Source organism: Equus asinus, chromosome 27, assembly GCF_041296235.1.
Source record: "Equus asinus isolate D_3611 breed Donkey chromosome 27, EquAss-T2T_v2, whole genome shotgun sequence".
NCBI lineage: Eukaryota > Metazoa > Chordata > Mammalia > Perissodactyla > Equidae > Equus > Equus asinus.
Genome location: NC_091816.1, coordinates 36375577 through 36391181, shown reverse-complemented (window position 1 = coordinate 36391181; position 15605 = coordinate 36375577). Strand labels below are relative to the sequence as shown.

Genomic DNA, 15605 nt, shown 5'->3' with positions numbered 1-15605 from the left:
AATTTCAATAAACAAAACTATGAAAATTTTGTGATTTCAAAGCCTTCAATTAAAATTAAAATGCCTTATTTGAAAATCTGATTTTTATGCATATGACAAATAAAATGCAAAAAAAAAACCCCGCATGAAATATTGAAATTAACTTTAACAAGCCGTGGATTTAAATGATCAAAAGAAAAAGAAATATACAGGGTATGGCTAAAGAATGAATTTTTAATCTAAAATAAGAAAAATGAGTTTAGTAATTGATTTTTTAAATTAATACAACAGTCAAGAAAGATTACTTTGAATCTAAATTGGATAAACATTTCTTACTTCAAAATGAAATGCAGGTAAGCATTAGAATAACTCTACACAGGATCTAGTGGATGTTTAACCAACTTCTGAATTCAGGCTCTGAAGCTGAATCAAGACTAGTGTAAATGTCACAACTGTTTGCATGGTTGGTGGAAAGTGTAATTTGTACTTTTATAAACCCACATTCAATTTTTCCTTGCCTTTTATCTATAGTCACTGCTGCAGAAATTTTCAGTGTGAATAAAACAAGAAAAATAAATTGAATTCAAGTTCAAGGATGAAAAAACATATTTCTTACCCTGGCACATGGGAGTAAGGGAGTCCCACTGATACATGCCAACTGGGTTCCGTCGACAGGTTGCGTTGCTGTGGCCGATCATTCGATATCCAGGCTTGCAAAAATAATGCACTTTACTTCCAACTGTACCTGTGGTCCTATTTAAAACACCGCCATTCTTCAGGGTGTGGGTCAAGCTGCAGTAAGGTGCTATGGGCACACAAACACAAATAAATAAACAAATAAATAAATGACTGCTGCATTTCCTTTGGTAAGAGTGATACAAATGAAATATCTCTATTGTTGAAATAGTGGGAAACCACACCAGTTTGTAAACTTATTCTAAAAAGCATCCCAAAATGCAGCTGAGGATGTGGAGCAATAGCAACTCTCGTTCACTGCTGGGGGGAATGCAAAATGGTGCAGCCACTTTGAAAGACAGTGTGGCAGTTTCTTACAAAACTAAACATCCTTTTACCATACAATCCAGCAATCATGCTCGTTGGTATTTACCCGAAGGAGCTGAAAACTTATGATCACGCAAAAACATGCATATGCATGTTTATAGCAGTTTTATTCATAATTGCCAAAACTTGGAAGCAACCAAAATGCCCTTCAGTAGGTGAGCGGATAAGTAAACTTTGGTCCATGCAGCAAAGGAATATTATTCAGTGCCAACAAGAAATGAGCTCTCAAGCCATGAAGACATGGAGGAACCTCAAATGCATATAACTAAGTGAAAGAAGTCAATCTGAAAAGGCTACATACTGTACGATTCCAACTATGTGACATTCTGGAAAAGGCAAAACTATGGAGACATTAAAGAGATCAGTGATTGCCTGGGGTTAGGTTCCGGACGGATGGCTAAGTGGAGCACAGAGGATTTTTAGGGCAGTGAAAATACTCTGTATGGTACTGTAATGCGGATACACATTATTATCCATTTGTCCAAACCCATAGAAGGTACAACACCAAAAGTGAACCGTAATGTAAACTATGACTCTGGGTAATTATAATGAGTGAATGTAGTTTCATGGATGGTAACAAATGGACCACTCTAGTGGGGATGTTGATAATGGGGGAGGCTCTGCATGTGTGGGGGGAGGGAGTATTTGGGAAATCTCTGCATCTCCTTCTCAACTCTGCTATGAACACAAAATTTCTCTGAAAAATTAGTCTGGAAAAAAGGCATCCAAAAAATCTAAAACCAGCAGTCAAGTCTCTTAGTTTGAAGTGTAGATTACCCATAAATGTTAATCATGTGAATGTGGCATATAGACTTTCTGACTAAAATATTGTAAAGAAATACCTAAGATCATAGCGAATCCCCCCACTCATTTCTCTAAGGCTGGTTACCCACTAAAACAAGTCTACCCATCACCAGAATAAGAAACGCTGAGGTCCTCCTCTGGACGCCATATTTGAAACCAAAAAATTCTCAACGCTAGAAAAAAAAGTATCATTAAAATGGAGACAATAGGAGAAGACAACCCTTGGCAACCAAGGCCGTTAACTTTTCCCTGTTGCTGCTAAGTGGGCGTTGTGAAATGTACAATGATGTAGACATTAAACTTCTTTCTACCATATGGGATTTAAATAGGCTCTCTGAAGAAAATGCACTACCTCCGTTCAATAAAACTCTTACAATAGCTTTAATCATCGCCTTTGTAGGGAGACTTTTAAAAATTACAGACAGGCATTAGTTAAAACAACACAGTCTTACCTACCCAGAATATAACATTTCCATGGCTAAAAGGCTCTGCATCTTATTTATACATTTAGAGAAAGAAACCCATTTTGTTCTTGCAAGACCAGTTTCATTGCAGCATAAAATCCTATGAGCTCCTTTCAGATGAATTAAAACAATAAAGTAAAGAGAGTTGTGAAGTACTGGAAGTTTGCGGTCCCTCTCGAAAGAAGAGGTTTTAAATGAAGCGCTTCCCCGTGGGGGCGCCATGTACACAGCACATGCACACAGGTCTGAATGCTTAAGCTTGAACCTTTCCTTAGAAATCAGCTCGGAAGAAACTTTCTCAAGGTTTCAAATCACAGCACTGCCCAGAAGCCATGTCTGTTGAGTCTGGCCTCAACGTTCAACCACCTTCCTGGGAGAGGCATCCTCAGAGACTAGTCTCAGCTGGATGAGCTTCTGAAGCACCATTTCATTAAAAAAAATAGAACTGATTTTTACTAAGTTAAAATCTACTAACTGTTGCAAGAAGGTCTTGATTCAGGGCCTGTTTGCCATGGTATTTTCTTCATGCAGCTGTTCTAGATTAGTTTGGAAGTTTCGAATGAACCAAAATATTTAGTTTAGGGAAGGTATGAATATAATCAGGCACCCTGGCTGTCAACTGCCCAGAATCATTGTGTTACTGTAAAAAAAGAGAGAGAGAGAAGGAAAAGTAGGGAGAAGAAGAAGACGGTGAAGTTAGAGAAAAGAGAAAGTCGGAAAGACGCTTGAAGGGGCAGTGAGACCACAGTTCCTGGGTGTCGCCTGTGATTTCTGTCCTAGTTCAGTCTGTCAAGGGATGTAATCTGCCGCATGGGAGCCTGACTCCACGGAGTGGGATACTGTCTGTTTTCTTTCGTATTTACCGTATTTCTTCTACAACAGGCTCTCAAGATATCTCGTCTTTCCTGTCTTGCCTAAAACAAGATGTGGAGGGGTCCAGAGGGGGAACAGCATGAAAGGAAATGGGATGATTGGAACACAGGACCCCCCCTGTTGCATCCCTGGCTGTTGTAAGAATTAAGAGAACCAGTATCCAATCCTTAAACTCTGCTGGTGGAGCCTTGGAAAAGCAGGGGTGTAGGAGGAGGACAGTCAAGTGGGCATCCACGATGGGAGACCGCTGGGAGAGTGAGACATCTTGGAATTTCCAGGTGTGGGTCTGCCCAGTCTGTATTTTGGACTCTCCCAATCCTGGAGCTCACCTATACTTCATGGAGTGTTGGAAGGACGTTACTAGCTCAACGTTCACATAGCACAGTTTACTGAACTCACTAGAACCACCATGGGGGAGGCACTAGCTTTGTCTTTTTATTTACATTTTTCAATTACATTGATTGATTATATTGCTTTTATGCCTGGATGACCCGTAATTCCCATGTGGAAGGCAAATGAAGGTTGGATGTAGCATGTGGTCATATTATGGGCTGGCGCTCCTTTGGACACATTGTTACATTGTTACATTTCAGGGAGCCTGTCATTCAATCACTGCTCTAAACTTACTGGTGAGCAACTCCTAGTAGACGTTCCTGAATCACTGAATTATAAGTGAAAATCCGTTCAAAGATTATTTATATCAGTATCTAGACAGATAGATATACTGACAAAACATAAACGTGTACTGCCTTCTCTGAAATTCTCCATTTTCCTGCTTTCCCAGCACAGTTTAACAAAGAGAATCTTCTTGCTCTATGATGAATGAAAATATCCTTTGAAAGACGGAATTGCAGGTATAATCATATCACCAGGCTACTAAGTAATTTGCCACCAATAAAACGAGATAAATTATGTTCACCATGATTTCCCCTGCACCGTCCATTTTTGCACACTGGAAACAAATTCAAACCATTCTAAAGATCCGAGTATTTATTTTTCAGAACACAAGGATTTTGAGGAACACAAATCCAATCATTGCCCTCATGCTCTCGTAACTCATTCTGATGGAAGCAATTTCAACTGTAAGTGCTTTGTTGATAAGCTTTTGGAATGGCTACCTTGAGAGAAGAGCAAAAAACCCAAAGGTCTGGTATATTTTATTAAACTTTACAGAGGAAGAATGACTGAATTGGATGCCCATGGCCTCACATCAAGAGCCTTTTCAGAACCTTGATGTTTGTTACCATTTCCCAATGTCGACCCACTGGAGAGAGCTAAAATCTTGTTCTTAAAACGCCTAGGACTTTTTCCTGTTCCTCCCTCAGGATGTCCCTCATCACTGACGATGTAAAACACAGACACAGGAATAAGAAATCTTCTGTAAGATGCACTGTGCAATTAAATGTATACAACAGGCATCTTCCTTAGAGAAATACATCCTCATTGATACCATTGGACATTACTGAGTGAAAAATTGAGAAAAGTTTAGATTTTTTGCTTACTAATTAAAATATCTCAGGAATTTAAATTGTCTGTCTACTGCTTTTGTAAGGCAGTATTAACATGAGGTGTGAGTCAGGTCATATTGACAAACGTACATGGGATCTAATATATTATAAATGTATTGACTGATTTAATTGAAAAAAATAACTAGTGGAAGGGAATGATTAAACTATATGGGGAAAGGACAAAATAATTTAAATGTTCATAAGAAAATATATATAAACATATTTACTTTGTGTGTGTGTGTGTATATATATACATATAGAGTGTGTGTATATAAAGATAAATAGACATATGGATAGATAATCAATGAGATGATGTACTATTACTAATAAGAGATTATTATAACATAAAATTAATAGCTAGTAATATAATTATCTCTTCCTGTTTGCTTCATTAGCATTTAAATATATTTTAAAATTAATCTATATCATACTACTTTATCTTTTGGGAAATGTCTTTGTTTTCCATGGTGTGCAATTCAATGACTTATGATTTTAACAAAAATTTTTAAAGTATTAGTCAACAAATAGTTTATTTTCCCTAACATAGTTTAGAGATATCACTCAGAGTAATTTCCCATCATATTATTTCTATTGAAGTTAATTATTCTTCTTCAGAAATTAGGTTTATATTATAAATCTCTATTTAACATTTTTTATTTAACGCAAATCACTTGTATTTAAAACACTTTGATATTAAATCTAAACCTCACTTACTCACCGGTATAACGAATCTTGAATCCTTTTTTACTGGTTGCGTGATCGGTGGACCAGCGGAGATATAACTGATGGCTCTTGCTTGTAAAATTTGATTGTTCAGTATGGTTCCCACTTAAGACCACTAACAGAGGACTCTGACCAGAAGAACCTAAACAAACAGAAAAATGAAACACCCAGCTAGGAGTTAGCGCCTACAGAATGCAGACCACTTTTAGCTGTTAATTAAATTGGAGTCTAAATGCACAATATAAAGCTATTTATCTCCAAAGTAGTCAAAAAGTTCCAAATGAATAAAGCAATAAATACTATATTCCCTGATTAAAAAAACAGCCAACCAAAATAATTTCAGATATACATGCTATTAACACATAATACTTAAATCAAATGAAACTTTCCTATAAAACGGCAGTAACTGAGAAAATGGAAGTCATTTTTATTAGTACTAGTATTTACAACATGGTACGGATATGGGGAAATGGAAACTTTCATGCAATACTGGTGGAAGTACAAATTAGTATAATCACTTTGGAGTGCAATTTGGTAATATCCAGTAAAAGTGAAGCTTTAATTATGTTTCTGTAAACTCCAGCACATGTGCATGGTGTTATTTATGTCGCAAAATGTTTATTCCAGTACGGTTACTTTCGGCAAAATTTAGATCCTAACTAGTAGTCTGGAGTTTTAAAAAAGAATTGAGGGGCTGGCCCAGGGACGTAATGGTTAAGTTCATGCACTCTGCCTCGGCGGCCCTAGATGCTCAGGTTCAGATCTCAGGCGCGGACCTAGCACTGTTTGTCAAGCCACGCTGTGGCAGCATCTCACATAAAATAGAGGAAGACTGGCACAGATGTTAGCTCAACGACAATCTTCCTCAAGCAAAAAGAAGATTGGCAACAGATGTTAGCTCAGGGCTGACCTTCCTCACAAAATAAAAAAAAAGAATTATAAGTGCCATGAAAAAGAATTCTATACAGCATTTAAAATTAATGAATTGGACAAACATATGCCAGGATAGGTCATTCTTAAAACAGCATACTGACAACTGAAGAAATCTATTTGCAGGTAAATATGAGTGATAGCAATTGTGTAAAAATTAAAAAGCGTGTATTATATAAATTATGTGTGTGTGTGTGTGTGTGTAGATAGGAGATGATGATAGATATATAGATGATGGATGGATAGATAATGGATGGATAGATATGATAACATAGATAGATAGGTGACAGATGATGGATAGATGATAGATAGAGAATGAATTATAAAAACATGCACAGGCCTGACACACCGACTCCCACTTCACAATACTAATTCCCTTTGGGAGAAGTGCAAAGAGAATTGGGTATGGGTGGAGCCCCTAAAATTTATTGTATTCCTTGCTTCTTTAAAAAAACAGAGCCAAAGGCAATTTTGACAAAATCCTAAAATTCATTCCATCAAGTAATGAGTTCATATCTGTAGTTTTTATTTTTTCACCTTTCTGTCCATTTGAAATTTTTAAAAATCTAGAAAGGGTAATAGTTGATGTATAGGTAATGAAAACTGGTGCAGCGTATAGTCAACTAACATCATTCTCGTCCCCACACCTTGATGTTGTTTAATAAGAGAAACGGCTTCACTGAATACACAAGCCACATTCACACTTCCATGCGGGTTTCATCTGAGACACTGCTCTGTTGGTGAACTCAGCACCATGTCACAGTCTAAAAGCCTTCGTGGCTTTTCAGCTTGCATAGTTCACACTCAGGAAACAAACTGTGAGTGGGAGATTGTGGTTCCCGTTTGTGATGTATTACCAATTGTATCAGGTTGAGTGACACTTGTCTTTGAGAGTTGCATGTAGAATTTTTATTCATGCAAAGAGATTGGGAAACCACAACTTAGAGATGGAGAAACCACAACTTCATTCCTTGTGCAACTCCCAATCAGAGCTGTTCTAATGATTTTTCCAAATAAAACTATTATGGACTGAAGTGTGTCCCCTCAAATTCACATGGTGAAGTCCTGACCTTCGATACCTGGGAATGGGACTGTATTTGGAGTAGGGTCTTTAAGGAGATAATTAGGGCAAAATGAAGTCATTAGGGTGGGCCCTTATCCAATATGACTAGGGTCCTTATAAGAAGAGATTAGGACACAGAGATTCACAGAAAGGATGGCCACGTGAGGACACAGCAAGAAGGCAGCGGTCTGCAAGCCCAGGAGAGAGGCTCAGGAGAGACCAGCCCTGCTGATGTCTTGATCTCGGACTTCTAACTTCTAGAACCATCTGAAAGTAAATGCCTGCTGTTTAAACCCACTGGTTTGTGGTACTTTGTTATGGCAGCCCTAGTAAACACATACGAAGTCCAGCATATTAGGGCTGATCGAGGCAGTGTTCACTTTAGTCAGAGCGAGGAAGGATCAGAAGAAATGCTACGTCTTATCGTGAACGATGGCCTTGGGTCAGTTTCCTGGAAGACGTCCTGTAAGAGGACGACTGTTATTTCAGAACGGAAGGAGACCGTCCTGCGTTTTGTGTGCTGGTTTACTTGTTGTTGTTGTTGTCTAAAGAGATCATGTGTACTCTAAAATAAAATGCCACAGAGAAATTAATTAACCTGAATTTGTGAAATTTAAAAATGTCATTCTTCACGACAGAACTCAAGAGTAGAGTTTCAGGTATGCTTAATCCAACATCTAATGCTTCATCACTGTCCATTGTTCTCTTTGTCTAATATGCGACAAACTTCCTACAGGACTATTCTTTAAAAATATGCATCCAGTTCGGCCCGTGTAGAGAAGTAGCAGAGCCCTATGGAGAGCAGCAATTGCTATTAGCAAGATGGAAACTGTCGCGTACTTTACAAGTGAACACCATAGTCTTTATGTCGACCCTTTCTCAGCTGAGTTCTACAGTGAGTAAAATCCTATTATTTTTAATTGAGGAATACCCACAACTGGAGCCATAGGAAGTAATATACTCCTGGGCTAATAAAGTTTAAAATCAATATATTCAACATGTTTTTTGGTCAACTCATGAGCTATAAAAGAGCCACTGTCTTACAAAAAGAAGAGATGCAATGAACATGACATTTACTGCAACAAAAATGCCAAACCTTAAAAAAATTATTCATATAAAACTTTGACCTTTCATTTTATGGAAAAATCTTTGAGATGAGAACAAACCTAGTCACAGACCTCTGATAACTGTAACAGCAGCTGCTTTGACATGTCTCTATTATCTACTTTGCTTGTTGTTTATAATGGGTGTGAGCCGTCTGTATTTTTGGGAGATCAAGCTGTAAGCACTTAGGGCAGAAATTATTTTTAATGATTTTGCTCCTGAAATTAGAAGAAGTAGAAGTGCTGCCAGCTAAATTCCAAATCAGCTAAGGTGAAACAAAGGATCACGCATAAATTTAAATTAATTATTCAAATACATTTAATTATATACAGTGGGCATAGGAGTATGTATGCATATACATACAAACACACACACATACAGCCCCTGGGGTTGGCTGCTTGCCTTTTTAATTTATGATGCCTCATTGCCCTCAGGATAGAGATTACCTGGTTCCTTACTGACATGAGAAGCCCATTTGTGTGCTCGGCTAATGAATTATTTTTCTCCTAAAGACTAAGGGGAAAGTCTTCAATAGTGTGTGTGTGTTTTAACATACACCGAAAAGAAAAAACACTCTGAAAATGAAAATTGCTCTTCAGCCCTGTTTCTATGTGTATAAATGTGAGTTTAATTTCCAATTTGGGAGTTCATCTTTGGAAATATATAAATTGATTCATGTGGTGTATCCATATGAGTGATTTGACTGTTAGGATTCATCGAGTCAGTAAAATGTAGACAAACATACATAAAATCAATTACAGTATTTTTTTTCCCCACTGGATTGATTGTTATTTATTTGAACTCAATGACAAATCCATCAAAATGTGAAAAACACTGCTATTACTTACAGTCGTAATTATATCTTGGTCTAATTTTCTGGGTATGATAACGCTTCTATACAAAGAAACACATTAACAGTGGTTCCATTTTAACCTGACAATTCAACCACATACTTCTTCTAAGCATAGCAGTGTTATATTAAAAAGTTCATTAGAATTGTATAAAAATGTATGAGGCTAATGTTGAAAACAGTATTAGCATTTGTCCAGTTAACCGTATTTCACTATTCGAAGAAAATTGTACATTAAAAACTCCTACAGCATTTATCATCTAGCAATCTCTGTGAGCTATCATTTTTATACATTTCTAGTAAAATAATCATTTAGATGGAATAAAGTACTTTTAGGCCTCTTAAGTTTCCTAAAATAGCTTCTGAATCTATAAAATACTTAGAACGAGAGAAAGCAAAAGCTTTTAGAGATCATCTACTCTAAAAACCCTGCCTTAGAATTAAAGAATGGCTCAAGTAAATTCAGCACATTTCAGAGCACATCGCTAAGTCGTAAAGTTAACAACAGTATGTTAATAGTAGTGCTTTACAGACTACTTGATCTCTGAGACCACAGGAGTCCAAGAATAATTCGTTTTCTGTTTGGGGAAGATGTACTTTGCCTCAAGAATATATTCAAGTTCCTGTGTTACAAAAACATTATAATGGTGTCTCTGTTACAGTGTGTCTAGGTCACTGGTATGTAAACAGAGATTAAAGAAACTTACCATCAAATACTTCTAGTGAATCAAACTGCTTTTCACTTTGAAATGTATCCACGAAGATGGTGATGTTATAGTTTGGGTCCACTTTAATAGTCCACGAGCATGTCTGGGAGTTAAAATAGTTGCCTGGATAACCTGGACTGAGGATAACTCCGGAAGATTCTGTCCGGATTTCATTTGCTGGGCATTGCGCTGATGAGAAAAATACCGGAAAATGTTTGCCTTAATAAAATGAATCTGACTTAAGCAGGATAGTCACTATCCTTGCATATACAAGCCAATGGAAAGATTAAGCCATCCTACGGAGCTATGACTGAATTTAGTACACGATACAAACACGGCAGCAAAGCAACATTGAGTCATAGTGAGTAACATCTTAATACCGCCCTGTAATTTAAAAGAGAATTATATATATACAATATATATGTGTTGATATTTAGGGTGATTAGGTAGATAGATAGACGAGGTAGACAGATAGATGGATTCTATTTAACTCTTAGGAAACCCAGTTGTGATGTAGCTGCTAAACTGAGAAGAAACATCGAATCTGAAAGTTTTCTTTATCTGGAATAAGTAGCGAAGCAATGGACTTGCTCCTGCTCATCTGCCCTTTGCGAGCAAAGCAGGAACTACGGATGTAGGAACAGTTAATACCATCATGTATCTTTTGCTCCATAGTGGGTATCTATGACTGGAAGGTCCACACACCTTAATTTAGGGCAGGTGCACTGCGAATTTGACCATAGGTATCCAAGTTTTCCCAACTCAACTAAAAAGTGAGACCTCATCTGTTCAATGCAGCATTGCAAAAATATTGCCGAATTTTTTGCAACAAAAGAAAACTCGTATTTATTTCTGCCTCTGACTATACTTTTAATTATATTTAGAATAGTAAATTTCAAATTTGATGTGATTGCTTGGGACTCTGGTAAGAGAGAAGTCAGAGACCTGGGCTCAGAGCCACCCTGGAGCCCTGGGTTTCTCCCAGGTAAAGTAGGAGCAGGGATTTCTGATGGCCGAGTTTACAGTGATGAATTAAGACAGTGAGGACACATCGGCACACCTCCCCCCTCCTGCTTTCTTTGTATCCTTATTCAACCACTTCCAGGTTAATCAAAATAAAACCAATCTGCATAGGATTGAACATGCAAAAGGAAAATCACCAGAGTCTCTCAGTCAGTCATTTCTTTCATTAGTAAACTAAATTACCTTCCAGAAATAGTTTGTTTCTAGAACTATTAAGAAAAAATTATTTCTATTATTGGCAGTTCAAAAATAGAGACGTACTGAAACTATTTATGAATCTTTAAAAAGTTAAATGATAAGCTTTTCCTTAATGAAAAAGATTTGTCAAAGGAAATGTGTCTTATTTGTCCTCCTTTTTTTTTTTTTTTAAAGATTTTATTTTTTTTTTCCTTTTTCTCCCCAAAGCCCCCCGGTACATAGTTGTGTATTCTTCGTTGTGGGTTCCTCTAGTTGTGGCATGTGGGACGCTGCCTCAGCGTGGTCTGACGAGCAGTGCCATGTCCGCGCCCAGGATTCGAACCGACGAAACACTGGGCCGCCTGCAGCAGAGCGCGCGAACTTAACCACTCGGCCACGGGGCCAGCCCCTTATTTGTCCTCCTTTTAATTAAGCAAATGTGTATTATTAGTACATACATTTCAAAATAAAGACATTTCCCAAACAGATGAGTAAAGCTTATGTAACATGTTTTGATTTAAGTAATTGTCTGTCAAAAGGTAATTTGCTCTCTATTTTATTTGATTTATCTTAGTATTCTAATTGAGCTATATCTTAAAATTTAGAAAATATTTAGGTACAAGACCACCAAAGACAAAACATTTCATAGAACCCTTTTAATAAACATGTATTTTAGGTAAATTTTAAGAATATTTACAATATTAATTAATGGCAAGTAATATAAAAAATAGTTCAAACCAAAGTACGCAGACTAAAACAACTTAGTTTAAAAAGTATTTTCTCCTGTGATGATGGTAAGATCTCTCTGTAAAATATATTATGCCCTCTCCAAAATGAGCATGTTGAAATTTTTCAAAAGAACACAGTAAAAATTAGAGTTTATGTCTGTGTGCATCTGTGCAGGGCCTGGAGTTTTCAAGTCTCCACAGAGCAGCCATGCCTTTGCAGTAAGAGCCAGAAGGCAATAACAGCTACCCTTCAGGGTCGTAATTAGATCAAATATAAGCAAACGTTTTCTTCAATCTAAAGCACTGTGTGGGGCAGAAGGTGTAACAAGGACTGGGATGGTTGGAACGCGTGCCTGCCTTTTCCTGACATAAAGATGCTACCAGAGCACATTTCACTTTGGGGTATTACACAGAACTATTTAGCCCCTCTCTCTGCCCTGTAATTGTATCCCTGCCGTGATAGCGACTAGATGGCCCCGGAAGGTCAGACCATCTGGAAATAGGAAACCCCCTACCGAGGTGCTGAAATCCACTTGGAGAGCAGTTAGCGCACAGCAGGGTTTGAGAGCAGGGCAGTGAGTGTAAATCAGGGCAGAATCTTAAGCATAGCTGTTCGTATTCCTTCCATTTTTAAAATGCTGTTTCTGTTTTGTTAGAGAAGATGAAATGAAAATATTAGAGAAGTTATTCGTATCATTTTCGTGCAACACGTAGCATTTTTTTCAGACATACACATTGTCTTAAAAACGCTCTTGAGCATGTCTCCTGTGAGCTAGAGTGTTTGAATTCTTTCCTTTCTCTTGCTGTTTCTTAATTATCTGTTTCTTCAGGTTCGTTGCTCTAAATTGTTGCTAGGAGCAACGCCCACTCAGCGGGAAGGTTCGAAGCGAGCCGGCGTCCCTAGAGACAAGCCATTTGTTCCTCGGTTCCTCTTGGCACTCACACGCTAAGAACACCCTGCGTCTCCAGGGAGGAAGAGCGCAGACCACCTGCCACGGGAAGCATCTGCTGAGGTTCTTGTCAAAGACACCTCTGAAGGAACTTGCCACTTGAGATTCCAGTCGCCACACCTCTGCACAAAGTTATTCCTTTAGCTTATTTTTGAAGAAAAGTCAAATGGGAGGCTTCAAACCCAAAGCATATTATTTAATGCAGCCTCCAGGCCTTCAGCAAAAGTAACGTAGTCAAATATTAGGATTTATAGTTAAGGTTAATTCTTAAAAGCACCTACAGGTATGAGAGCATCATACCTATAGGTATGACAAGTGAGGGCTCTGCACACAGGTGGGAGGGCTGCCCCGGGAGCCCTTGAGAAGCGTGTTGCTGTCCTGCTCCTGCAGAAGCGGCACTGGTCAGCTGTGTTTCACAAGGAGTGGTCATCACCAGAAAGTTACTGATTGTCTTTACCATCATTGAAAATAGATGTTTCTATTTTTTTTGAAAATGAATATTTTAAGAATCATTGATGGATTCCCATTGTCTGTAGGATGAAGCTACCCAGCATTGAAGACATTTTAAGCTCTAGCCTCCTTCAGGTTTCCAGCCCACTTAAGACCACCTCCTCGAACACTCCCTAAGGGCAAACAGCAAGAAGTGAGCTCCTCTTTCCTGCCCTCTGCTGTTTCGAGCTCTTTTGTGTTTCAAAACCTTTGTTATTACTTCTCTGCACTTTTTGAAATGCTTCTCTTTCCTTAACATGAGAAAAGTTACTTTTGTTATATGCATCTGTGGTAAAATATATTTGGTCTTTGCCCCAGGTTCCTGGCACAGAGCTCCTAAAACCTTTGGAATTTCCTGCATGATGGGAGTACCTTTTGTCATTCATAAGGAGCCCTTGGGATCACACCTGAGTTTATTTCAATGAGGTGACTTAGGGTAGGCCCCCAGATAGCCTCAGGATGGGGCTGGTCACTAGAAAGAACTCTTGAACAACAAGGTTTGATGACCTTCCAGGTTGGTGAATGCATCCACATGCCAGGAGGGTGGTGCCTCCCAGTTCCAGGGGGACAGAAGCTCCTGTGCTCAGGATCCTTCAAGATCTTGCCCTGGGTACCTCTTCACCTGGCTGTTCATCTGCATCGCTTACTGTATCCTTTAAAATAAACTGGTAGATTTAAGTAAATGTTTCCTTGAGTTTTGTGAGCTGTTCTAACAAATGATTGAAACTGAGGAAGGGAATCTCTGATTTATTATCACCAGGAGATATAAATATATTCCCAGAGATTCTTGGGAATCTCTGATTTATATCGCCAGTCAGTCAGAAGTACACGACAATCTAGATTTGCATTGGTGTCTGAAGTGGGGCAGTCTTGTGTGACTGAGTCCTTGACCTGTGGGATCTGACAATAACATCAGGTAGTTAGCATCGGAATTGAGTTAAGTTGTAGGACACCGAGCTGGTGTCCACAAAGAATGGGAAAATTGCTTGGTGGTGTTGGAAAACATCCCAGATTCTCATTCAGTTTTCTTAAATTAAGATAAATTTCCGACAAAGAAACATTAATCTGCCTAAGATGCTAACTTTCAAGGAATAAACTACTTCCATTGTTCTCAAGGAACAATCAATTACCCTAAAAGCGGTGATAATATTCAAAGCAGAACTTCTGAAAGTGTGGCAATGACATTAGGAAAGTGGGACTGACAGGAAATACAGTTTTTCATCAAAAATTTATTGGGGGTTGGCCCCCACTTGAGCCCAATCAAATCAATCTAATAACAGAAAAGTACTGGAAGAAAGATTATAATTAAGCGCTTAGGATTAAGCATTTCATAAAAGTCATCTGAGTCTCTACCTCTTTTTTTAAATATTGAGGTGTTTAGGGAGTGATACTCTCTAAGGTAACTCTAGTTTGTTTTAAACAAATTGACTCCTGAGCTGAACCAGAAGAGAATTGGGTCATCCTGTGTAGCCCAGTAGGGGGTGGGAAGCTCAGGCCTGAGTAGAGAGAGAGAGGGTCCTATTGGCAGAATGCCGCCTACAAATGTGTGCATGGGCCAAAGTAATTTAGAGGCTGACGCCCATGTTGTGTTGATTCACTCTGCTCTTGGATTGTCATGAATTAATTTTTTTTAAATAAAAATTATGTTAATCTTGGGAGAATAACACAATAAAGGCATTTTCTGTTTTTGAAATAGCTCATTAGATAAATATTCATGCTTTCTTCCCTCATCAACGAAGACCACTTTTGCTTAAATTCACCCATTCTAAAAAATTTAAGGCTGTGTTTCTTGGGATTAAAATGTGCCTTAAAAATGTGAAGATTTGCTCAGTTAATTTTTATACAAAATGGCAAATGATGAACATTTTATATCCACCTCCTACCTTGAGAAAAAAATCCACAAGTAGATCATTGTTGCTGATATAACAAGGTACCGACACTGATTTTTCCAAGAAAATAACGTCTTCAGTGTCCTGACTTAGCACCCAAGTGACCCATGACTTGTAAGTGAGGGACCATAGAGGCAGACTTCCAGTGACCCCTACAGCAGCGGGGTCCTGCTTGTGTTTACAGCAGCCAGCGCACCAACTGGGGGGCTCTGCCTCTAAGGTGGAATTTCCCCACACCCACTGGCTCTCATCTAAGTACAATTTGAAAGTAAATTTTTTAAA

At 38.3% G+C, this 15605-nt stretch overlaps 1 protein-coding gene across 2 annotated transcripts in view; it reads right to left on the bottom strand.

Moving 5' to 3' along the window:
• CSMD1 (CUB and Sushi multiple domains 1) overlaps positions 1–15605 on the bottom strand; it is a 1835848-nt gene that overhangs the window by 124896 nt on the left and 1695347 nt on the right. For both annotated transcript variants that reach the window (XM_044760557.2, XM_070499942.1), the window contains 3 exons: positions 10068–10256; positions 5409–5555; positions 596–784 (listed from right to left, as the gene is read on the bottom strand). In XM_044760557.2, the coding sequence (XP_044616492.1) occupies positions 596–784; positions 5409–5555; positions 10068–10256 (525 nt within the window). The remainder of the gene's footprint in view (positions 1–595; positions 785–5408; positions 5556–10067; positions 10257–15605) is intronic.